Source organism: Ursus arctos, unplaced genomic scaffold, assembly GCF_023065955.2.
Source record: "Ursus arctos isolate Adak ecotype North America unplaced genomic scaffold, UrsArc2.0 scaffold_16, whole genome shotgun sequence".
NCBI lineage: Eukaryota > Metazoa > Chordata > Mammalia > Carnivora > Ursidae > Ursus > Ursus arctos.
Genome location: NW_026622830.1, coordinates 60,155,534 through 60,181,424, shown reverse-complemented (window position 1 = coordinate 60,181,424; position 25,891 = coordinate 60,155,534). Strand labels below are relative to the sequence as shown.

At 50.0% G+C, this 25,891-nt stretch overlaps 1 protein-coding gene across 1 annotated transcript; it reads right to left on the bottom strand.

Annotated features, from left to right (window-relative positions):
• Nucleotides 1-527: 527 nt before the first annotated feature.
• On the bottom strand, nt 528-25,641 carry LOC125282106 (ral guanine nucleotide dissociation stimulator-like). The gene is made up of 13 exons (XM_057313006.1): nt 25,406-25,641; nt 22,834-22,996; nt 21,980-22,195; nt 21,509-21,612; nt 19,877-21,000; nt 19,380-19,501; nt 9,450-19,187; nt 6,814-6,918; nt 5,289-5,473; nt 3,767-3,972; nt 3,251-3,618; nt 2,257-2,472; nt 528-1,888 (listed from the first exon to the last, which is right to left on the bottom strand). Exons 9-13 carry the CDS (start codon nt 5,438-5,440, stop codon nt 1,781-1,783), a joined length of 1,050 nt encoding a protein of 349 aa, XP_057168989.1. The 5' UTR covers nt 5,441-5,473; nt 6,814-6,918; nt 9,450-19,187; nt 19,380-19,501; nt 19,877-21,000; nt 21,509-21,612; nt 21,980-22,195; nt 22,834-22,996; nt 25,406-25,641; the 3' UTR covers nt 528-1,780.
• Nucleotides 25,642-25,891: the final 250 nt, after the last annotated feature.

Sequence of the window (25,891 nt, the reverse complement as noted above, 5' to 3'; positions counted from 1 at the left end):
TCCTCCATGGCGGTATCTAACATCACCAGCTCGGTGAGAAAAGTGCCAAGGAAAGGCACGACACCCTGTGTCATGAGGGGGAGGGTTGGGATGAGTCCCTGCTCGCTGGTGTCCACAGGGACCCTCCACTGAAAATGCTCCAGCCTCCTAGCCCACCGCAGGGGCTCACGTGGAGCAGCCTAGGACCCTTAGCAGCCTCCCCCCCACGGGTTCCCTTTCCCCTCCCCCTCCCAGAACATCAGACTCCTCCTCATCACCTTCAGGGCCTGCTTTTCAAAAATGCCAGGGAATGGAGCACTAGGTCGGTCCCTCCCCACCCGCAAAACCCATTCTCTATGGACCACTCTGGGCCCTCCTCCTGGTCCTTTTGAAATAAGAATTGTAGAAGCTGTGGCCCCAGGAGCCGCAGCTGGAGTGGGAAGGACCCCCCCTTCCTGATCTTTCCTTTTTGGGAGGCTTCCAGCCCTTAGGGAGGAGCCCTCCTCCTCCTCTGACTTTGGAGGCCCTGGGCCTCAGGCACACTCACCTTCTTCTGCATCCTCTTCTGGGCTCCCCGGAGGGCCATCACCAGGGTGGCAAATCTATTGGATGGTCGCTCCTGCAGGGCCAAGGACAAGTTCCTTGAGACCATCATACCCTCAGGCCACTTGCCCCCACCATCTTGGACGTCAGAACCTAGACATCTGACCTAACTCATACTGATCCTGAGGCCCCATTATCCAGAAGCAGGCCGTGAGTGATTCCAGAACAATCTCATTCCAACATTCACTCCATGTGTGACCTTGAGCTTGCAGCCTGGCCTCCCCAAGCCTGTTTTCTCATCGGGAAACATGACAACTCCACCTATCTCCCATGGTCTCCTGAGGACTCAGGGTCCTATTACTCTCATCATTGTTGTGGCCCTCAACCCAGCCCAACCCCATCACTGAGCACAGGTCTGTCCTCTGGGCTCTCCAGGTTTGTAGAGGCCCCCACCTGGACCAGCTGTCAACACAGAGAGAGAGGGTGTGTAGGCTAGGGAGTCTGCTTGGACACCACCTGCTTGCCCCCTCGCCGCCAACGGCATCCGCACCTAGGCTGTCGCCACATTCATGCCAAAGGCTTCCCCTCCCCAAGGAATGCTTCAGACCATTCCCGACTTCATCCACTCAGGATCCTATTCCCTCCCACCCCTCGTCTCTTTCCAGACCTGCACCTTCCAGGCTACCTTGATGAGCAGGTTCCTGCCCTGTGCGCTGTCCTTGCTGCACAGCTTTTGAAAGATCCTCAATGGCTTCCTGAAGAGAGGCAAGGGAGGCACGATCAATCGACAAATAATGTGGCAGGGTTGAGTGCGAGTGCCTTTTCTTTGAGAACCCCAGAGTGTCAACCTGCCTGGTTGAGGGTTTCTTCTGGGATCCTCTGAGCACTAAGGTCTTTGTAGGACATGGGAGGGAGCTCTCATGTGGCTCGTCCTGGGCCTCCCTTCCCATATTCATTGAGAAACGCTGTTTGGGTCAATTTGGGGTTCAAATGGGCAGAGAGCTTAGTGGCTGTCAAGGAAACACGTGAAGAGATTTAATGCAGTTCAGCCCCGTGTGGGACATTTGGCAAAACTGATTTCTAAAGCGGGAGGCATGGTGGCCTCCTCACCAGGAAGGCTGAGAGACCTACCCACCAGCCCAGGTCCTGTGGTCGGGGTTTGCTGCCTCCCAGAAGGTCCAAGCTGCCTGAGGGGGAAGAGGACAAGCCTCTGGGAGCTCCCTCGTCCATCCTGGTCCCTCCATGGACAGAGGCCTACTCACCTGGAAACCTTCCCCCACGTGTTCTCGAGGCGGTGAATGGAGACACTCTGTAGAGCCGAGAGGATGGCATGTAAGGACGAGTAGTTCCTCAGGGTTTGACAGGCCTGGGGAGGGAAGAGAATGGGATGTCACTTGGGGAGCCGGCACCTTATTGGCTCTCAAGCTTCAGTCCCCCTCAGGGGAAAGTGCTCCTGCTGGAGGAAGCCGCTGTCCAGGGACCTGCCGAAGGGCACACGTGAGGCCCAGAGGAGGAGGAAGATTTTACCTCACTCCAAGGAAGGAGCCAGGCAGAAACGGAGCATCCCAGCATGGGGCCATGCAAGGCAAGGTCAGCATGCCCCTGGACGGAAGAGCCTAGGGACTGCACAGTCCCTAGGGCAAAGACCAGGGCCTTCCACCCTGAGACCTGATCAAGGGAAGAGCAGTGCCCGAGACTCAGGAGAGCACCTCGGCTGGGCTTCCCGTTGCATACCTTGGCCACCTTGATCCAGTGCTCCACCACCATGGCCCTGTCCCGGGCTGTCATGCTCGGATTGCCAAGGCAGGTGGTGATGACACGCTTGGCCACACCATTGAACTGGGCGACAGTGGCCCGGACTGTGGGTGCCAGGTGCTCATTGCCAGGCTTGTTGCGCTTGGACCAGACGGAGCCCAGGCACTGATGGGGCAGCAGCTTCTTGAACAGCTCCTAGAGAACAGGCGGACCTTGGTTCACCCAGCCATTTCCCATGCAAGACTCATGTCCTACGTAGGGGTCACAGGTCAGAGCTGGACCTCAGGGAGCTGAGAATCTGGCCTGAGCCTGGTTCGAGACTGTGGATTTCATTCCATTGTTTTTCCCTGAGGGAACCCAGTACACAATGACCCAGGAGCAAACAGAGCAAGGGAAGGAAGGAGGGCATTGGCACCCTGATCATGCTCAGGAACTCCCAGCTCCAGGTGGCACTGCAAGGTGGTCCAACCCAAGGGGGCTTCTTCCCCTCCCCTCCAACTGGTCATCCCCCTGGTCCTTCCCCCCTTTCAGATGCACATTCTCACACGGGAGCTGCAACCACACGTTTTTCCGTCTGCCCTGTCCTCATGGACACATCAGATGCCTAATCAATGCTGAGGGTACTCATCCTCCAAGTCACATGAGTGGGTGACCCATGGACTTGACTGAACACAGGGAGCTGCCCTCCTCCACCCACGGGACCAGGGCCTGCCCATTGGTCTCTCCATTCTGGCTCATTTCTTCTCCCTAGTACCTCCGTATCAGTGCTTATCAGGGTCTCTCGCTACAGTCCGCAGCTGGACAGTGAAAGCTTGGGGCTAAGCGCCTTGATGGGTTGACAGGGTTGGGAAGTGGTGGAGCTGAGATTTGGTCCCAGACCATAGGAGTCCACATCAGGGAAAGGCAGGTGTGGGGCAGGTGAGAGCAGAAGGAAGGCGTGCCCCTGGCCCACCCTGAGAGCCCAGCTGCTCACCGCATCCATATACGTGAGCTGCTCTGCCACCAGCCTGGGAGGGAAGTCCAGGAGGTCAGGCTTCTCCTCACCCAGCTGGTTCTTTGGGGTGACCCAGCGGTGGCAGGAAGCCTCTGGGGCCGCGGTGGGCTCTGTGGCTGTTGCTTGAGTGAAACTTTCCAGCAAAAAGGGTGGTCCAGCTGACTGCTGCTCAGCACCCGGCACACATGCAGAAGATGGGAGCACGGGTTGCAGTTCTGGAACAGCTGACAGAGGGGAGGCTGGCTCTGACACCGCAGGTGACAGTTGACACAGAGCCGGGGTCGCCTCTAGCTCTATAGGAGGCCCTGTTCCTGGCTCTGCCGCTGGAAGGAGCCCTGGAGCTGGCACTGGGGCAGGAGACAGAGAAAGGTTCATCCACATCACTGACTTTCCGGATGCCTTTGCAAAACCAGGACAGACCCCATGGCCTTGAAAGGAATACCCAGCCCATGAACCCCATCCCAGTTAGCCTTCCCAGCTTGCCATCCCCCTTACCCTCCACCTCTGCCTCAGTGAGCGCCAGAAGTTCCCGCTGCATCAGGAGAAGGGGGACATGGTTTGTCAGGTCCCAGGCATGCCACTTCAGAACCATGGCCCCATGCACATAGGCCACCTTGATCTCGACACGGTCACGGCCCAGGGACTGATAGATAGCCTGCAAATTCTGGTCAGGCCAGGTACCCAAGAAGGGAGACAGGGTGCTGGGGAGAGTCATATGTGGAGCAGAGTCAGAGGCCTGGCCTTGCATTGCACATGCTACTCCCACAGCACCGTTCTTTCTGTATGGGTCCCAGAGGATGGCCCCAGCCCCCTTCCAACCCCTCTCTAGCTGCCCTCGTAGTGGGAGGCCTGGTCCTCCAGAAAACCTGAATGAGTCTGGTTTTTCCACTTCTCCTCTCCTCTACCTGGCCATGGGCCTGATCTACTCTATCCTCCATGCACACCAGTATCAAGGCTCAGGTTGGAGGCAGATTTGTGAGTGGTCGGCTCAGCACACCCTCGGTTCTTGGCCCCTGTTGGGGTGGTCAGCGGGGAGGGGCAGGCAGAGCAAGTTGGGACCGTCAAAGGGATGGGTGTTTCAGGCACCCACTGAGCCCAGACTGTGCTCTGCCGCCCAGAGGGCCCGGGACCCCGTCCACAGCCTTCTTTGACTCATTTGCTTCTTCACATGAAGCCCCCCAGATGAAGCCCACCCACTGGAAATCAAGAGATCGGTGAGATCCCTGGTTTGGCAAATCCCTCCCCAGCCACCACCCCTGTAGTCCCCCACCCTGCTCTGTGGAGGCAGCCAGCCCTGCTTCTGGACCCAAACCCCTGTCCCAGTTTTACTTGATCATTTCATCTGTCCTATGATCCAGCTCTCGGTGGATCCTTTCAAAGCTAGAGGAGGCTACGAAGATGTCACATCTAACAACCATTGGAGATGCGTGCTTAGGGTGTGCAGAGTGCCTATCTGACCCTCTGACTAGAACTGAGACCCAGACACTGTATCTCCTCTCTCCATTCACATTCCTAGGTGCTTAATATACATTCTTGAACGACTACTTCCCAGCCCGCACTTTCCAAATCCTGAGTGGCCCGTGGGCTGGTCTGCCTGCTCCCAGTGTGCCCCTGAGCTGCTCACACAAAGGACAACTACCAGAACCATCTAGATGGAATCTCAGAAGTCCTTTGCACATAGAGAAACTGCCTGCTTTGCATTTCCTTTCGTCAACCCAGAAGGGCCACCGGCCTGTGAGGGTTGCACTTGAGAGCTTCTTGACCGGAGAGAGAGAACTATTAAGCAAGAAGATGCCCAGCACGTCCAGGAGCCCTTTCTACAGAGCCAAGCACCAGAGTAGCCCGTGCCATGTTTCCTCCCATGATTTCCTACAGTAACTGTATGAGGTTCATCCTCTTAACCACCCCACTTTTCAGAAGAGGAAAGGGAAGGTCAGAGAGGGGTAGTGCCATTCCCGAGATGTACACCCAGTAGATGGGAGGCTCACCCTGTGCTGTGCATGGGGTGGGCACTCACCTATTGAACTGCTGGCCCAGGACCTGTGTGGCTGAAGTGAACATCTCGTACATGCAGAAGATCGTTGAGGTGGTTGAGATGCTCCCATCTGGGAAGGATGGCACCAGGGACTGTACGAAACGCTCCATTGTGCCTTCTTGGAGCCTCAGCATCGTCTGGGCCTCATCCAGGGACAGGGATGATTCCTTTTCCCACCAGGTAGAGAAGGGGGGTGTGGGGGGCAATGGAGTCAGCTTCAACACCACGAACCACCAGGATGATCAGGGTCTGGGGCTCAGACCAGAGAGTCCCATCCCTTCGGGAACTTGTGCAAGAAAAGGGACTTGAGGGCCCACCTAGAAAAGGCTCTAGGCTTGAAAGTACAATTGCCTTTAGGGGTGAAATGAGAAAGCATTGGTCACTTCAACACATCTTGTTAGCTGAGCCACCACAGCCTTTCTCTCTCTGAATAGGCTTTATTAAGAACTGTATGCCTTTGAGTCATCAGTCAACATCCCTACTGCAGACAGGAGAAAGCAGAGGCTTAGCATCTCCAACGCTGCTCAAGATCATAGACGTTGGGCCTGAGAACTGTCCAGAGCATGGAATGCATGGCATTTCCCTATGCTGCTGCGGCCTGGTCTGTTCCTAAGGTGGGGAGAAAGGTTCAGGGGAAATCCACCTTCCTCGGCAGGCCCCAGGGGAGCTGGTTGTTTCTAGTGTGGGTTCTGGCCTTGCCGTGATCATCTGTGGGTCCTGAGATTGGACATCAATCTGGACCTGTTCTCACCCCAGACCAGCATTGGATGTTGTTGTGGGCTGAGGCACCTGCTGCTTGTCAAGGGAGATGGAGTAGCTGAGCCCTTGGAGCAAGCAGCTCCTCAAAGATGGCCTGGATTGAACTCTGAAAAGACAGAGTCCACTACCTGGGCCAGGAGGCATCAGAGGCCTTGCACCCAATCCGTGCTTGAAAGGCTGATTCACGGTGGCAGACAACCTCCCATATGGAGGTCCAAAAAGACATATGAGGACACAGCTTGTGACCCGGGGGACATACAATGAGTCGATGTGCTCTGAGAGGTGATACGTTACAGAGGAACATATAGAATGGCTTCTTCCCACCGTTCCTTTTATGTTCAATCACCCTGTGTGGGGTGAGGATTCATAAGGCCTTGGACACGTTCTCCAAGGACAGTGGAGCTGGGTTCTACACAGGATGGCTGGGGTGAGTCAAGAAAATACTCAAAACAGTAGCAAAATGCAAAGACACTCATGGCTGCGGGAAAAGTCACACAAAACAGAATGAAACAGAATAACCCACGCCCCAAACTGCAAAAAACACGAACACTATTCTCTACCATTCCCACCTATGGGAAGAGTGTCTTCCTACTTTCTCCCACAGCTGGTGGTGGAGGTGTGGATACTGGGATGACTTTGTGGTTGGGCCTGTGGGGCACTCATGTGGAAACACCATGGGAGGGCCCCAGGTTTGTCCCCATATTTGTGTGGGGGCCCTGGGTGTGTGGAACCCTCTTCCCATTCTCACCTCAGAGCGGCACTGATCCTGGGTGGCCTGGTGCACCTGCCACTTGTCTAGGGCGTTGTAGTTGAAGTCCCAGACCAGCTCTTCGATGACCTCCTGGGTGCAGCTCTGAAAATGCAGTGCCCCATAGACATGGGGTCAAGAGACATTAGTGTCCTCCCAGGACATTGCCACAAGGGGCCACCCGCATTAGAAATCCTGTTCTCTAGTTGAGGCAAAGAGGGGCAGCTGAAAAGACATCGAGCAAGGAGGTAGCCGGATGAAACTCTAGAGCTCATGATTAACATCGAGGTAGTTGAGCTTGGTCCCCAGTGCTCAGCTTCTCATCCTGCCTGCTATGACCTGGGGTGTGAACATGAAAGATGGGCCAGGCTTCCAACACCTGGCTGCTTCCTTCTGCCCAGGAAGGGTGTGTCCCACATCCTCTGTCCCCTTCTCTACACATAGACAACCAGCCCCCCACCCCAACACACACACAGGGACACACATAATGAGGGGCAAGAGGTGTGGGCCTGCTGAGGTGGCATCACAGTTGTTGCCTGCTCTCCAGTGGGCTGCCCTGAGCTGCCTCGTGTTACCTGTTGGTGTCTCCTGCCACATGTCCAGAGGGCTCGGAAAAGCGGGCTGAGCCGACGTCTACAATTATTTGCAAGTCTCTCTCTCTGGGCTTGCCTGGGCCCAGAGACCCTGAAGGGAGGAAGGCAGCAAGAGAACATCCTGTTCTCTCGAACGTCTCCACCAAAGTGAGCTGGAGAGCAGGTTGTCTTTTGAATCTGGGTGCCCGGTTACCAGAGTTCTAAGTTCAGTTGGGGCCTATCACAGAGGAAGTGAGGTCACTCTTTCAAGATTCTAATCCCTGGGACCATGTGTTCAGTCAGACCTATCCAGAGCCCCTTCTTGGCAGTTGACTCCTTAGCTTTCTCCCCCATGTCATCTCCTTAACTGGACACAATGAGCCAAAAAGGCCATAGCCACCACTCTCTGGAAATGGAACTAGGGTCTGAAGCTTCAGGAGGCAGAGCTGAATTCAGACCTTACGTTCTGTGTTTCTTTGCGCACTTGTATGTCCTATGTCATTGTGTCTCTCACGTAGTCCCCACTTTCCCAGCCTGCAGTGTGGGGATCAGGCTAGAATCTACTTCCTTGGCACATCCTCTGGTGTCTGTGGATAAGAGTATTTATTACATGTGTGGGGTGGTCCCCTGTGTATCTGAGGCACAATTTTCAAGATGGAAGAATTACAAGAAGGGGTGGGACTTGGCATGGAGTGCTGCTCAGAAGAGGCCTGGGTTCCAGCCCTGTAATACTGCAACTGTCACTTTCCCTCTTGGCCTCATTTTAAGGTGGGCACCATGATGGTCTGGAAAAGCAAGAAGATGCAGGCATTGTCATCCTCTGTAGTAAAACCATGCAATTGTTTCCCGTTATATGAAGAACGAGACCCCGTTACCTCGTTTGGGTCTATGAGGGGAGCGGCTTTCACCATGGCTCCTAGGGATCCTGACCTGTGGTATAGGCATCAGACTGTAACCGCTAAGTGGTCAGTGACTGGCTTTTGACCCACAGGACATATTCAACGTGATGAAGTACCATGCCTAGAGCTTGTCTACATGTCATGCAAAGAGTTTCTCACTCCCTAGTTACTTTCCATCATGTTCCACTACTCACTCCTTCCCTTTCCCTTCTTCTTCTCTCTCTCTGAACCTGAACCAAGCACCGATGTTTTGAGCTGCCATCTACAGAGGCTCACAGGACAGAGAACGGAGGCAGTGCCAAGGCCAAAAGACACACAGGAACTCAGGTTCTGAGTCCAGATGGCATCCCGAGTCACGTGAGCCAACTTATGACAAAATCCTCTTCCAGTATGGCCCTGGTCACAGCCGCAGCCACTGACACACCTTGAGCCTGGGGAACCATGCTAATTTGGGCCCGCATTCTTCACCCACAAATACTGTTAGAAATTAAAGCGATGCACCTGCACATGCAGGGTATCAGGGCAATGCAGTCCCGGGGCAACTCTAGATAAGTAACAGTCTCCCAGGCCTCAGCATCTGTCCCTGCCTTCCTCCCTCCCCTCTGCTCTCCTCCTAGTGTCCCTGCAGCCACCCTGGCTGCCTTTTTCACTCCTCTGGCCAAACTGGCTTCTGTTATTGAGTGTCTGCAGCACAAGTCACTTCTTCCTGAAACGCTGCTCCCTGACGTGTGCAGGCCTAGCTCCCTTTGGTCAATCTGTTCTCAGCAACCTCAGCCTCAGTGAGGCCTTTCATATCTTTCCATGCAGTGACTCCCCAGCCTTCCTCCGTAGCACACTTCATTCCGAGTACAGAGCGCTTGCTCTTTTCTTTTACGTGCGTTCACTTTGGAGCTTTGGTCCATGTGTAGACTGGGAGCTCCTAAAGCAAAGGAGCCCTAGGTAATTTCAGCTCCGCGCACGGGCCCAGCAAGATACCTGGCATAGGGCAGTGCTCAGTGTGTAGTTACTCAATGAATAATTGAGAAGATCTTGGAGCCCACCTCCCCTCTTAAGCACCTAGACTGCAGAATGCTACTAAAACTTTCAAGCTGTTTCTGGGCAGGGGCGACAACCACAATGGCCTCTGCCTGACTCTTCCTGCTCCAGTTCCTCCAGCAGAACTCACCAGGTACCATGGACAAGGAAGCGCCCTGCACCCAGTTCTCCAGCTCTGGTGGCACAGCTCCACGCAGGCACACCAGCAAAAAAAGCCATGCCTTTTCTCGGGGGTCCTCAACGCAGTGCCTTTGCAGAGTCACAGAGCAAAGGAGCAGGATCTCTATTTTTCCCTTCTCTGTGGAATCTGAGACAAAGAAGAGAAAAGGAGGAAGACTAACTCAGAACAAGAAATCAGATAGAAGTAACCAGAAGCAGAGGGCGGAGGGGGTGCGGGAACTGAGTGAATGGTGAAAAGGTACAAATTCCAGTTTCAGATCAATAAGGAATAGGGATTTACAGTACACCCCAGGACTACAGTTCATTACTGCTCTATGGTGTATTTGAGAGGTGTGAAAAGAGCAAGTTCTGAGAGTTCTCATCACAAAGAAAAACCTCTCTTTCTTTTCTTTTTACTTCATTTTTGTATCTCTAGAGATGATGATGGCGGCGGACTAAATTTATTCTGGCGATCGTTTCACAGTATACGAAAGGAACATCATTACGCCAGGTATCTTAAACATACACAGTTCTGTATGTCAAATGTATCAAAACAACTGGAGCAAAAAAATATTTTAATATTCATAGAGAGCATCAGGAAATTGGACATGGTAAAAAGAACGTCACGTAAACAAAACTGAAAACAGCAGAACCGAAAGCCAGTAGGTTATCCTAGGGGTTAAAAACTTCAAGCCATTGGCATAGAAAGTTGATTCTGAAATTAAAAATCAGTGAATTAAAATTAAAGCAGATGAAATAGAATTTTAAAATTTTGTTCCATTTAACAATTTGTCAAAGAATAGAAAGTCTTAATAAGTGACGTCAGATAGTAACTTTTGAAAAAACTGTTCATGTTTTGGAAAATTCTGATTGTAAGCTTCCAAGTGGGCACAGAATGAGAACATTTTGTTTGATCAAAGTCGCCTCATGGAAAATGGCTGAAGCAAAATGTCTGAGATAGGACCTAAACAAAAGGATATAAATGGCTAGACGAAATTGTCCTGAGTTCGTTTCTCCGTATTTGCAGTTTACATTTATTTTCATGTCGTTAAGTCCATTAAGTTCATGGAGTACATTCTAAGGGTATTCCATGCATTAATATGTTTGAACAACCTCCCTGTAACCCAGCTTCACATCTCATTGTATCTTGTAAAACTCAAACTCTATACCATGAATCAGAAACTTCCGATGACCGCCTACTTCCAGCCCTTGGCAACACCATTCTACTGTCTTTGGCAATTTACTCTAGGTAGGTCCTAAGAGTGAAGTCAAAGTGTGTATTTTCATGAATACTCATCTACTTAGCATAATATCCTCAAGGTTCACCCATGTTGTGGCATATGTCAATGTCTTCTTCCACTTTGAAGAATCAATGCTATTCCAATATGTGTACATACAACATCTGTTCCTCCCTCGACAGATACTTGGATTGCTTTCATGGTTAAGCTATTATGAATAATGATGCCATGAAAATGTGTGTTCAGATATGTCTTCAAGACCATGCTGTCAATTAATTTGGGTATACACCCCAGAAGTGGAGTTACTGGAACACATAGTAAGTCTAATTTTAATTTTTTTTGAAACTACCATACTGATTTCACAACTATGCTGTTAAACATCCCTACCACACACATTGAATAAGGCTTCCATCTTCTCCACATCTTGGCCAACACTTGCTCTTTTTTTCCCTTCTGATTGCTTTTTTTTTTTTTTTTGGAAGAGTCATCTTAAAGGATGTAAAATGGTATCTCATTGCTTTTTATAATTTGCATTTCCCTTAACATTAGTGATGTATCTTTTCAAATTTCTTTTCACGTGCACATCTTTGAGGATATGCCTATTCCCAATTTGCACATTCACGCATTGCATTCATTTTGTTGTCTGTTGTTGAGTTCATGTGATCTCTATTCATTCTGGATATTGAGCCCCTGCCAGATAGACAGTTTGCAAATATGGTCTCCCATCTTGTGGATTGTGTTTTTACTTCATTGCTAATGTCTTTAACGTCACAAAGATTGTAAGTATTCTGAATGTCCTGTACGTGAATTTATTTTTCTTTTCTATCCTGTGCCTTGCAGGTCATATCCATTAAAGCATGGCCAAATCCTATTTTGTGAAGCTATGAAAATGAATATTATTGGGCTGCACTTCCGAGATGAAAAAGGTTCATTAGTGGAGTAAGAGAGCAGCATGAACTGGAGAAGCACGGGCATGATGATGGGGTCATGACGCTATGTGATCGCAAGAGGATAGGAATATGTATGATGGGCCAGCATGAGCTGTGTACTGGAAATGGGACCTTGTCCATTTTGTGCAGCACCTACGTGGATGATGGGAGCAGTGAGACATATGACTGGACGGATCCCCGAGCTCAGCCCTTCTTCCAAGTTAGACTTTCATTGCACTCTGATCCATTAACGTTTGAAGAGTTTCTTAATCAGATGAGGGACATAGTCTTACATGCTAGACGGTGATGAACATGGTGTGTGGGCGTGTCTGCAAGGAACTCCGTATCCCTCCCGTCTTGGTGAGCCACTGTCTGGAGTCAATGGCAAAGAAGGTTAGAGTACTAAATTACACTGGGGTCAAACCAAAGGGGAACAGTATGTCCCTCCTATGCTGAGCTGAAGTCAGGCAAGACCTTTATATGTTTGCTCTGTGTTCCCAGTTCATGGTCCCTAAGTTTTTTTTTTTTTTTTAAGATTTTTATTTATTTATTTATTTGACAGAGACAGCCAGTGAGAGAGGGAACACAAGCAGGGGGAGTGGGAGAGGAAGAAGCAGGCTCCCAGCAGAGAAGCCTGATGTGGGGCTCGATCCCAGAACGCTGGGATCACGCCCTGAGCTGAAGGCAGACGTTTAACGACTGCGCCACCCAGGCGCCCCATGGTCCCTAAGTTCTGCATGTTCCTCTCTGGGAGAGAGGAGATGGACATGTTTGAGGGGGAGCTGGAGAGCTGTATCACCACCAGGAATGAGACCGAGAGCCGACTCCCAGTCATCGTGCAAGTGAAAAAATGGGATCAATGTCATCAAAGAGAAAACCATCAGCCAGCAGTATTCATGCCGCCTGTGAGGAAATCTTGTCGAGAGGCACTTGTAAGTGATAGAGGGTGCACACCTGTAGTAACTCTGTGGCAAGTACAGATGTTACCTGCTTGAGGTGACCCACCTTGAAGAAACAAAGTTTTTGCCACCCTGTCAAGGGTGCTCAGAATGGACTCGAAGGGCAAGAGGCCTGGAACTGAAAGCATGTTTGAAAGTCTCTTTAGGGCTGAAATGAAAAAGGCAGCATGCCCTGAAAACTGCCTCACCTTGAATAGGCTAGCTCCCTTCATTGCTTGTGGGAAGAAAAGAAATCATCCGGTATTTTTCGTATTGAAAACAAGAAAACACAGAACCTTGGATTTCCGTTATTTTTTTATTGAAATTCGATTAGCCGACATACAGTCCATCCTTATTTCAGATGTAGTGTTGAATAACTCATCAGTTGCATATACCACTCAGTGCTCATCACATCACGTGCCCTCCTTTATGCTCCTCACCCAGTTGCCCCATCCCCCCACCCAACTCCCCTCCAGCCACCCTCAGTTGTTCTCTGTGCTTAAGAGCCCCTCATGGTTTTGCTCCGTCTCTGATGGCTTCCCGGTCAGTTTTCCCTCCTTTCCCCTATGATTATCATCAGTTTTCACTCATATGTGGAACGTAAGAAACAGTGTAGAGGATCATAGTGGATTTTCTTTAAAAGGATGTTATTTTCTGTCTTTCCATGTTTGACCGCATTTCACTTTTCTTTAAAAATGACACGTTCAAATGATATGTCCATTGACCCTGGAGGGTTGGGCGTTCTTCACACTTCCTCAATGAGTTAGGACCCTGAACCAGGTGTCAGGAGAACCTCCTCTGTGTTATTGTTCCCCGGGTGCCCTTGTTGGGCTTCAGCTTCCTTATCTGTAACACGATGAGAGATACGAATGCTAAATATTTTCCGAAAGTTGTTCCCGCTCCAAACTTTCGATGGCTACCAAGAGTCGAATATTGCTTCATCCACGAGACAAAGGTTAGGAATCGTTATTTCAATTACTTCGTAAAGACACACAACCAAGTAGAATGAGAACACCAGAGGAGCATCGCTCCAATAGGACTCGAGTGAAACTCTGCTCCAACTGCCAGTAGCATAGGACGTTACCTTTTATGTGAACACAGAGGTGGGCCCTGGCCTTTCCATATAAACAGACTGTACTTTTGTCTTTGGACATTTTCATTTACCTTTCGTGTGGATTGACGTTCAGCCCGATGAGACCTCATGAGGAAACTCTGCGTATTCTAAGCTTAGATCTCATAGGACCGATTTTTCTTAAGTTTTGAAACTACACTATAATTGACAGACAGTGTTATATTCCTTTCAGGTGAACAGCAGGGACTCAATAGTTCTGTACATTACACAGTGCTCAGCACCATAAGTGTACTCTTAATCCCCATGACCTATTTCACCCATCCCCCCACCTGGCCATCCCCAGTCTGTGCTCTACATTTGAGACTGGTTTTTTGTTTGTTTTCTCTTTGTTCTTTCTTTTTGTCTCTTAAGTGCCACACAGGAGTCAAACCCATGTTAACATAACACACATCGACTTTAAAGCTTACCTCCATTTCATGGTCTGGATGAAATGTGCTGACTATACCACCACGTTGACTCCACAGTGGCTCCCAGGGATCCCCACCCGTGCTATATACCTCCCTGTCTATCCACTGCCTGGTTGCTAATAGGTTTCTGACCAAGAGAATATGACAAAACATTGTCACTTTCCTGTTACTCTCTTCTGTTCCCTTCCTTTCTTTCCTGTATCCCTGCACTGGGGAAGCAAGCACTGGTGTTTAGAACTGCCCTACATAGAGGCCCACAGAGGAAGGAACCTAGGGAGTGCCCAGGCTAATAGGCAGAAAAGAACTCAAATTCAGGATTTCGCTTAAACCCACTTTGTTGAGTCTGAGCTAAATCCTGACATTAGTCACATCAGTGACTTGGGAGCAAATCTTACCACAGTTGGGCCTCGGGTGAGGCGCAGACTGCATCACACAGAGACCTGGGGGCAGAAACACCCAGTCTCAACTGTGTGGAGATTCCAGGCCCCCCCGAATTGGGAGCTAGGAAATATCACGCTTCAGAAGTGCTAAGCTTTCTAGTAGTGTTCTCAGAGACAAACAGATAGCTAACTCAGGTAACCTGGCCCTCCCATCCACTGCCATCTCTTGTTCTCACCTCCCAGCCTCCACCAGCCACTCTGGCCACTTTCCGAATCTTCTCTGGTCAAACTAGTTTCTGTCTGAGAGATTTGGCCCCAGTGGTGCCCTCTCCCTGACACACTGTTCCCAGAGGTGTGCAGCTCTTGCTCCCTCTTGTCAATCTGCTACCAGCAGATGTCACCATGTGGAGGCCTTCCAGACCCTCCTCTCCTGTGACTCCCTAGCCCTCCCTACTACACTGTGCTGGTAACTGGAGTATAATATCTGCTCTGTTCTTTCACACATCTTGCTTTCAAGGTGTTCTCCATCAGAACAGCAGAAACAACTTGGCCATTTGCAGACTGCACTGGGGCCCACCAACTCACCTGGCACAGGCTGAGTGCTCAGAGCATAGTTGCTGAAAGAAGAAATGGGAAGGTCTTGGGGCCCTGCCTTCCATCCATGTCACCATGTCCATTCCTGAGCCCGTTATGCTAGCACTGGGATGGGCAATGTGAGAGGCTAGAATGGATATCAAGTGGCCAGGATGTACTCGGCTGCTTAGTGCCTTTTCCAGGTTGAATGCACTTGGGTGGATGTCAATGTGTGATGCAAAGATCATCATACCTGGTGCCCACTCCCATGGGTCCACCTACATGTCTGTTCCCCAGGACTAATTGTCATAAACCTTCTTCCTCCCAGTCCCTGACCAACGAGCCAAATCATCTACCACTGCCACGAGCCAATGTATATTCTTTCCTCAGGCTGCTTTTCTTTCCATACCACCTGAAAAAATTGAAAGAATTTTGAAATGCTCGAAAGAATTTCCCATCGCTGCATTCTATCAAGACTACCCTGAACGGGGCTGTAGTATATCTGCAGCCACTTTCCATCCTGCAGCCACATCCAAGCCCATTCAGCCATGAACCAACCTCAGTCTTTTCCCTCCTCTGTCGCCTGGAGCAATATTGGGTCTTCTGCCCGTCCTCTCTGAAGCTCCTCTGGCCCGTTCATGGGGACTTGCGAGGGAGCCCGTGCACCACACACAGAGTGGCCCCTAGCACCTGCCTCTGCCCACGTGCCAGGGCTGACTCAGGAGCTCAGGCTCCCACCTTACCCCCTTTCAGCCTCGGCCATCCCTCTTGGAAGGACTTTGTGCTCTGCACACATCACAGAGATACAGGAGGGCACAGGAAAGAAAACCCACTGACCTAAAGAAGCTCCTAAACTATTGACCTCCTTCCATCCTGCCTCCATATGCCCTGGAAGAGAAGAGGAGAGGCCTGCAGGTGTGGACAAAGCCCTGCCCTGGCTGTTTATCTTCCCGGCAATAAAAAGACCTCCTCGTTGCGGCCAAACTGTTGCTGAAAATTCTGTTTTCAGTGGTGAAACAGATAATTTTGGTCAAATGGCCTGCTGGCGCTGTTTGTCAGGGTGGTCCGTGGACAAGTGGCCTCAGCATCCGCAGAGGGCGTGTTGGAAATGCAGAGTCTCAGGTCGCTCCCAGTGTTACTGAATCAGAATCTGTATTTTCACGAGATCCCCAGGGGATCCGGGCCTAAGACGATGTCTCAAAAAACCACTGTTGAATGTTCCCCAAAGAGAAAGCTAATCGGCACCTTGATATACCAAATGGGGAAGGCATGGTTGTTTCCTGGGCCTTTTTGGCAGTTTCTAGCATTCTAGAATTCCATAAAGGGTTGATTCCCCGGTGGACATGGTGGGAGTTGTTGTGCAGGAAAGGAAAGAACACCATACCTGCTGGGAAATTGAGCAAGGACGGAAGCTATGCATGGGCCCAACAGCAAGAGCTCCAACGCGCCAAGGCTGATCCCCTGCTCTAGAGCTCTCTGCTGTTCTTATGCTAGATCCCTTTGTGTCAGGTGATGGGATGGGAGATTGTTCTTGCTTTTGGAGCTGGCCTGTATTGCTGTAACTGGTCCTCTAAGATTCACTTTTGTTGTATCCCAAAGTTTTGGGACGCTTGTCTTGTCATTGTTCTTGGATTCCATGTAATTTTTTTTCCTATTTTGAATTCCTGGTTGACCCACTCATTTCTCGGGAGCGTGTTCTTTCACCTCCTTGTGTTCATGGTCTTTCCAGGTTTTTCTCTTGTGGTTGATTTCTAGTCCATACCATTGTGGTCAGAAAAGATGTATGCCATGACTTCCATCTTTTTGAATTAGTAGAGACTTGTTCGGTAGCCTAATATGTGATCTGCTCTGGAGGACGTTCCATGTGCAATCGAAAGGAATGAGTATGTGCTGTTGGAGGATGGAATGTTCTGCATGCGTCTGTTAAAACCAGTGCATCACCCAAAGCCACTGTTTCCTTGTTGATTTTCAGTTTGGATCATGTGTCCATTAATAGAAGGGGGGTGTTAGATCCCCTACTGTATTGTATTACAGTCAATTAGTTGCCTGCTTTTTGTTATTAACTGTTTTATGTATTTGGGTCCTCCTATGCTGGGTGTCTAAAAATTTAAAATTGTTCTATCTTCTTGTTGCATTGTCTCCATGATTGGGACACAGTGTCCTTCTTTGTGACCCACTACTCTTTTATTTTTTATATTCTGTTTTGTCTGATAGAAGTATTCGTACCCCTGCTTTGTTTTGGCAACCAGTTGCATGCGAGATGCTTCTCATCTGCTCACTTTCAATGTGCAGGGGACCCAGTAGGTCTGGGGGCTCAGGCTGAGTACCTAATTTCGGACAAGTCAGTGTAAGTGTGCAAACTGAGACTGAGTGTGTAAACTGTTGAATATTAGTGACAATGGAATATTACTCAGCCATCAAAAAGAACGATTTCTCAACATTTGCTGCAACATAGACGGGACTGGAGGAGATAATGCTAAGTCAAGTCAAACAGAGAAGGAAAATTATCATATGGTTTCACTCATTTATGGAACATACGAAGTAGGAAGATCAGTAGGAGAAGAAAGGGAAGAAGAAAGGGGGAGGTAAACAGAAGGGGGAATGAACCACAAGAGACTATGGACACTGGGAAACAAACTGAGGGCTTCAGAGAGGAGGGGAGTGGGGGATTGGGATAGGCTGGTGTTGGGTATTAAGGAGGGCACCTATTGCATGGTGCACTGGGTGTTAGACGCAAGTAATGAGTCATGGAACTTTACATCAAAAACTAGGGAAGTACTGTATGCTGACTAACATAATAAAAAAAAATTATTATAAAAGAAATAGAGATGATGGACTTCAGAAAACATGGACCTAAAAGTCATGACGGACAGCAAGGAGAGTGTGGGGTTTCTCTGGTCAAGGATATGGCCCCTTATCCTGGCAAGAAAGAGCCCGTCCCTGATCCATCAGATGCCAGCCAGGGAACAGTAGCTATTGTGCATCTGACCCAGAGCCTGGGGCCTGGAGGGAACTGCTGCTTCAGAAGAACCGCATAAGGAGATGCACGAAGGCTGGAAATCCTGGCTCCTAGGTCAGCATAGATGTTCATGGAACCAGGCTCAGGTGTGCCCTTTAAGGTACCCCTCCCATCTTTTCCCAACACACAAAACAAGCAGGAAAGGGTATCCAGAGATCACTGACAAGAATCCCAGAAAGATTCCAACTTGGTAAACGGCCAACGGGGAGACTGAGGCTGGAAAGCCCTGCCTGCCCTGAGTCCATCTGCAAATTATCTTCCTCTGGCTTTGTCCCCTTCACACGCAGGATTTGATCTCCTTCCGTGTTTTTCCCCACTAGGTGCTGATGCAGTTCCAGAGATTGAACTACAATACAACAAGTTCCAAATACGGGGGCAATACAAAACCAAACACTAAACCAAAAAAGCATCTCAACGGAAGAAGCAGGACACAGTCTTCCTGGCCTTAGAGCGGAGAAAGGCAACCCCAGTCCTGGGGCAGGAAGGAGTTCTGGGGCGTACAAGTCTTAAAGACTCCCACTTTCAGTGGTTGTTGCTATTCCTGGGAAAGTCCCTGCAACCTCTAAATCTCAGGAGTTCTGAGGAGCTGTCTCTGCTGTTTACCCAAATTCACTGACTGAAATGGACGCGTGCTCTGAGTAAGGGGGATTTGGGGGTGCCCTCCAGTGGCTAGGGAGAAAGGCTGGCACTTCTCCTTCCTCCCACATACAGTAGCTGATGACTCTGGGAGATTTCCTAGGTCAGGAACGAATATGAGAGTCTGTGCAAGTTTTCCATTACTGCAGGAAGTAAAAGACCCAAACCACACACCTGTGCTCTAAAACAAAACAAGGGCTTTACTCTCCTAACATGCAAATCTATCACGGGACTGTTTAAAACAACTAAATGGTGCCCCCTACATAAGGAAATAGATGGGGGGAAGGGGTGTGGAGTAAATAGGGCGCAAGGACTGTCCATATGCAGCTGCTGAGGAATCCCTGCAGGGCCACTGGACACTTGCTCAGCCCTGAGGTTGACTGCGGCCAGTTCTTCTCCTTCTTGAGTGCTGCTGACCAGCTAGGACCGGGGCTCCAGCTGGCAGGACAGGGTGTAGCTAAGGACAGAGGGACACCTGTGAGTTGCCCAGGAGCTTCCATTCAAGAGTCCCTGCCAGTGTTTGCCCACAGCTGGAGTCTGGCGCCCCGGCAACAAGGCCTGAGGCTGCCCAGGGAAGGAGGATCCCAGGAGTGGCCAGCAGAAAGAGTCCACCCCGAACCTCACCGACCCAGCTCCTGATGGGCCTCACCTCTCAGCCTCGCTGAGCGGCTCCATAGCCTGGAACCAGGCCCAAAAAGGATCCTCGGGCTCTAGGGTGTAATTCTCGGCAGCCACCTGGAGCAGCATGATGTCCGTCATGACTTGATATTCCTGAGCAGAGAGAGAAGCACAGGATGTATAGGGAGCCTGGGGGGGCCAGGGAGCTGCAGGGTCTGGTGAGGGTTGAGCAGCGGGACCGGGGACCCGTCCCCCGTCCTGGCACACATGGCCATCCTCCTCCCTGCAGATTCATCCGGTCTCCACCTGTTCTCAGAGATGAGTATCAGTAGCCCCTCCTCCGGGAAGTCCTCCTGGATGCCATGCTCTGTCCCCATCTCCTAACGGGATGGGACTTGCACTGCTTTCTTCTCAAGGGATCCCAGGAAATGTGAGGTGGAGGGGATGGAGCCAAGCAATGTTCTTCCCAGGGACATCTCTGAGGCCCACTCCCTACCCTTCCCTGCGGGAAGCGCCACATATGCTCACCTTATTTCTTTTGTGGTGGTTGATCTCATTCCCCTGGAATGCAGACAAAGTCCATCAGAATGAGGCCCCTGGTTCTTAGGAGCACTTGATTCCCATCCCTTCTCATGCTGCACCATGGCCAGGACCCGTGAGGGGCTGTGCATACACAGATAGCGGGCCTGGGATCTAGGCCAGGCTCTGGGGTCCAGAGAAAGGAGGACATGGGGCAGATGGACTGGCTACAGGTCGGGACCCTGCAGCACCACCCTCTCAGAAGACAGTAGGGGAGGCCGAAGCCTCAGGCAGGAAGGGGCTGCTGCGGCTACGGAGGTGCTTGCTGACGTGGAGGGTCCTGACTTCATTCTCCCCCCACGAGCAAACTCACCGGGGGAGGCTGAGGTCCACTCAGACAGACCTCATGCAGCTTTGCCTTCAGGAAGCTCTGCTGCTTCACCAGTCTTCGGCACCGGGAGCCATGTCCTTACTGCAGTCTCGCCTCACTCATTGCTGAGATGGGCAAGAGACCCCGGCCTCACAGGCGCAGCTCTGAGGCTGTCATCAGGGTAGGTTTGCCGAGTCCTGAGAGCTCAGGGCTCATTACAGGGGTGCTCTATTCCCAAAGGTCCAGATTCTGGTCCATCCCCCACAATCTTCAGGCTCACCCACCTCCAGATAGACCTCCACTGCGGTATCCAACATCAGCAACTTGGTGAGGAAAGTGCCAAGGAAGGGCACGACACCCTGTGTCCTAAGGGGGAGAGTGGGATGAGTCACTGTTCTCTGTTGCCCACAAGGACCCTCCCCTGAAAAAGCTCCAGCCTCCTGGCCCACCCCAGGTGACCATGTGGAGCAGCTGTCGACACTAAGAGAGACGGTGTCAAGGCTAGGGAGTCTGCTTGGACACCACCTGCTTGCCCCCTCACCGCCAACAGCATCCTCACCTAGGCTGTCACCACATTCATGCCAAAGGCTTCCCCTCCCCAAGGAATGCTTCAGACCATTCCCGACTTCATCCTCGCAGGACCCTGTTCCCTCCCACCCCTCCTCTCTTTCCAGACCTCCACCTTCCAGGCTACCTTGATGAGCAGGTTCCTGCCCTGTGCGGTGTCCTTGCTGCACAGCTTTTGAAAGATCCTCAATGGCTTCTTGAACAGAGGCAAGGGAGGCAGGATCAATGGACGAATAATGTGGCAGGGTTGAGTGAGAGTGCCTTTTCTTTGAGAACCCCAAAGTGTCAACCTGCCTGGTTGAGGGTTTCTTCTGGGATCCTCTGAGCACTAAGGTCTTTGTAGGACATGGGAGGGAGCTCTCATGTGGCTCGTCCTGGGCCTCCCTTCCCATATTCATTGAGAAACACTGTTTGGGTCAATTTGGGGTTCAAATGGGCAGAGAGCTTAGTGGCTGTCAAGGAAACACGTGAAGAGATTTAATGCAGCTCAGCCCCGTGTGGGACATTTGGCAAAACTGATTTCTAAAGCGGGAGGCATGGTGGCCTCTTCACCAGGAAGGCTGAGAGACGCACCCACCAGCCCAGGTCTTGTGGTCGGGGTTTGCCGCCTCCCAGAAGGTCCAAGCTGCCTGAGGGGGAAGAGGACAAGCCTCTGGGAGCTCCCTCATCCATCCTGGTCCCTCCATGGAGAGAGGCCTACTCACCTGGAAACCTTCCCCCACGTGTTCTCGAGGCGGTGAATGGAGACACTCTGCAGAGCCGAGAGGATGGCATGTAAGGACGAGTAGTTCCTCAGGGCTTGACAGGCCTGGGGAGGGAAGAGAATGGGATGTCACTTGGGGAGCCAGCACCTGATTGGCTCTCAAGCTTCAGTCCCCCTCAGGGGAAGGCGCTCCTGCTGGAGGAAGCCGCTGTCCAGGGACCTGCCGAAGGGCACACGTGAGGCCCAGAGGAGGAGGAGGATTTTACCTCACTCCAAGGAAGGAGCCAGGCAGAAACGGAGCATCCCAGCATAGGGCCACGCAAGGGGAGGTCAGCATGCCCCTGGACCAAAGAGCCTAGGGACTGCACAGTCCTAGGGCAAAGACCAGGGCCTTCCACCCTGAGACCTGATCAAGGGAAGAGCAGTGCCCGAGACTCAGGAGAGCACCTCGGCTCGGCTTCCCATTGCATACCTTGGCCACCTTGATCCAGTGCTCCACCACCATGGCCCTATCCCGGGCTGTCATGCTTGGGTTGCCAAGGCAGGTGGTGATGACATACTTGGCCACACCGTTGAACTGGGCGACAGTGGCCCGGACTGTGGGTGCCAGGTGCTCACTGCCAGGCTTGTTGCGCTTGGACCAGATGGAGCCCAGGCACTAATGGGGCAGCAGCTTCTTGAACAGCTCCTAGAGAACAGGCGGACCTTGGTTCACCCAGCCATTTCCCATGCAAGACTTATGTCCTACGTAGGGGTCACAGGTCAGAGCTGGACCTCAGGGAGCTGAGAATCTGGCCTGAGCCTGGGTGGAGACCGTGGATTTCATTCCATTGTTTTTCACTGAGGGAACAGGGTAGAAGGACAACAGCCCCAGGCATGTAAAGCTCCACTTCCCAACAGAAGCAAGGCACTTCAATATCCCCCTCCAGTCCTGCAAACTATGTGCATTATTCTCTTTTTCTGTGTTGGAACAGCGCCACACTAAGATTCACGCTGCTCAACAACATGATGCAGCTGTGCGATTACTGAGAATCTATTTGTTTTAGGCTTCTAACAAAATATCTATTTTCTCTCTTTTGAACATATATCTCACTCAGTAGTGACAGCTCAAGTTCTTTTTCACAATGAATGATTCAGAAATAAGTATCAAAAACAGATTTGAAGAGAACAGAAGAGACAATTAAAAGATACGGAAACATCCTACTTAATAAAAGGCCATGTATTTATGTTCTGAGTCGAATTTTAAAGCTTTTAAAACATTTTATTCCTATAAATCCATCTTAGATAGCAACTGGACCTCACAGAAGCACTTAAATAAACGTTTACCAGTTGTATCCTGGCGAACAATATTTCTTGCTTTCTCAGCTCCCCGTGCCCCAGATGTGGTGGCGCTCCTCGATAGCACTGGCTCGGCCACATCCGGGTGGCTCCGCCAGCTGAGAGAACAGGATCTCCCCACGGTGGCTCCTTTCGGAGAATAGAACACAGCCTGATAAAGGATAAGAAAAGAAAAATAATCTAAAGGCTGACTTCCTTATCATTCATTGCATAGCCTGTGTTACTCAGCAGATTTCATAAATCCAACTGTATATAATCGGCAGCTTCTCTTGTTGCAAAATTAGGTATCACTTCTCTGCTTTCCTCTCCTAGAGCTCTGGTCAAGTATTTCAAATGAGTGGTCAAGGATCCAAGAGAAATACAGGAGATAAGAGACCAAGACAGAGATTTCTGCACAGGTAATGTGCTGGTGGCTGCCACCTATGGGTGGTTTTCACACCCAGGTTCCTGAGAGTATATTTTGTTTCCACAAATCCAGTGCTTAGAAGGCAAGTATTTTTATAATGAACATTTGAATTTATTTTTATTTTTAATTTAAAAAATTTTTTAAAAAAATATATTATGTTAGTCACCATACAGCACATCCCTGGTGTTTGATGCAAAGTTCGATGATTCATTAGTTGCGCATAACACCCAGTGCACCATGCAATACGTGCCCTCCTTACTACCCATCACCAGCCCATCCCATTCCCCCACTCCCCTCCCCTCTGTAGCCCTCAGTTTGTTTCTCAGAGTCCATAGTCTCTCATGCTTCATTCCCCCTTCTGATCACCCCCCTTTCTTTATCCCTTTCTTCCCCTACTGATCATCCTAGTTCTTATGTTCCATAGATGAGAGAAATCATATGATAATTGTCTTTCTCTGCTTGACTTATTTCACTTAGCATTATCTCCTCATAAGCAAGATGATAGATCAATCAGAAATATTTGCCAAAGGCATTAATTACATAATTGAATTCATTCTGTATCATTCCATAAACTGTTTTTCAGATTGTTTACCTTCCTATAAATAAATACAGCCACTCACAGACTGCAGCGAAGATATTATAAGAATCAGTCCCATTAATGACATGTTTATATGGTTAAGTAATCACCATAATTGGTTCACACCTCCCCACATCCACATCCTCTGTGGGCCTCTCCCACAATGACCCTGGGCTTCATCACATGACTTGCTTTGCTAGCAAAATGAGCAAGCAGAGATTTGAAATGCGTTGGAAAATCTGGGCTTGCCCTGTTGCTGCTCCTGGAAACCTAAAACCTCACCAAAAAAGCCTGAGCTGGCCTGCTGGGCAATAAAAGGTATGTGGCCAAGTCCCCCCATCACTGCCCCAGCTGACAGCTGGCCAACCCTAGAGCTGCCTGGCTGATTATTTGACAGCCTAGCTGACTACAAACACAGAAGGGAATCCAGCAGAACTCCCAACTGTGTCCAACCCAAACTGCCAACTCATAAAATCATGATTTAAACAACTGGCTGTTCCTTTAAGTCACTATGTTTTGGGGTGATCTGTCACACAGGAAAAGCTGATACAGTCTATAATAAGGCTATTGTTGAGGCTATAGTCTACCCAAAGCAAGCAATGTATACTTTATGCATCTTGGGAGAAGAAACTCCTCCCAAGTTTTAGGACCAAGAAAAGCTATGTATCACCTAAGCTGTCGATGTTCCCCATTTGTAATCTGTGATCCTCTGCTGTAACCCTGTGAAGATCAGAGTCACATCTAAGCTTGCTCCCCTTCTCCCTCCCTAGCAAGAATAGGGGGCTCTCTGGCATGCATTCTGGCATCTTAACCACTCCGGCAACTCCGCTCCCTTTAAATTTGCCCCAGTGTCCTTACCCATTTTATCTATTGTATTATAGGTACTTCTATGAACTGCCTCAAAATCTTTACACAATAAATTGGAGTACAAGGGAATTAATCCCAAGACTGTGTCACAGCCTTAAAACAGTAATGAAGACAAATTGTTGTCCCCAGTAGAAACCACCATGGATGTTTTCCACCTTGATCTGACTCGAGGTCTCAAAACAACTTTTATCTAGAAACAAAAAAAGCCAAAATGACTCCCATCTGAAACACTCAGAATTTTTCTACCTTGCCTAAGCAGGCACTGGAATACGTCTTTCTAGTGTGGTGCCCGGAGCTGGACTTTCCCAGCTTCAATTTCTGGCTTTCCCACTTCTCAGCTAGGTACCTTGAGTGAGCCCATCACCATGGACTCTCTGTACTTCAGTTTCTGTCTGTGATACCTGGATAGTAACTCAGAAGTTACCAAGAGGGCGAAGAGAGAGAATACATACAAGCACGAGCCATTATTATTATTCCTGTTGCTACTACTGCTACTCCCCTTCATCTTCTTTCTTCCTCCACAGCCCCTTCATAAATTCATCATCCTTACTACGAGGACAGAGTGCTATGAAACACCATCCGACACCACCATTAAAAAGACACGGCCTGTATGGTTTATTCCAAAATTCCATGCATTAATTGCCTATATGTATAGACACACTCCGCCTCCATCTCAGACATCTGGTATTTCTCTGTAAGAGTAGAAGTACCTTTGTCTCGCTGCTTCTTTTACTTTTGTTCACTTAGTTTGTCTAGAGGTAGGTTTGTCATCTCAACTCCGTAACAGTTCTCGCCAGCACTGCTGTCTAGGAGTCCATGACGTTGGCCCACTCGTTTATGAGTTCTTCCCATTCCGTGAGGGAGGACAGCACACCAAGGAAGTCATCCCAGAGCTCTTGAGAAATGTACACACACAGGTTTGCTCGGATCCACGCCACCATGAGTGTCTAAAACCAACAAGCCAACAAGAGAACTGAATCACCCTCATTTGGAAGAAGAATGAGTTTTAACAAAATATTTTAAATTACTAGGAATAAAATGAACTTTAAAATAAAAAGCACTTGATCTTGATTTTCTTTTAGCGTCTCAAAATTTTTTTGATCAACTGTAATCAGGATCTGAGCTACGGAGAAATCAGCTATTATCATGAACAAAACTACTGGTTCAAAATCCCCTGGTGTCTGCAGCTAGTCCTG

Excerpts from the sequence above, each read along its gene's own strand:
- LOC125282106 (XM_057313006.1), bottom strand. The coding sequence starts at position 5,440 with ATGCTGAGGCTCCAAGAAGGCACAATGGAGCGTTTCGTACAGTCCCTG. Across the intron at positions 3,619-3,766 it reads CACTGAGGCAGAGGTGGAGG|TGCCAGCTCCAGGGCTCCTT; the intron begins GTAAGGGGGATG and ends CTCCTGCCCCAG. Across the intron at positions 1,889-2,256 it reads ACTGGATCAAGGTGGCCAAG|GCCTGTCAAACCCTGAGGAA; the intron begins GTATGCAACGGG and ends TTCCCTCCCCAG.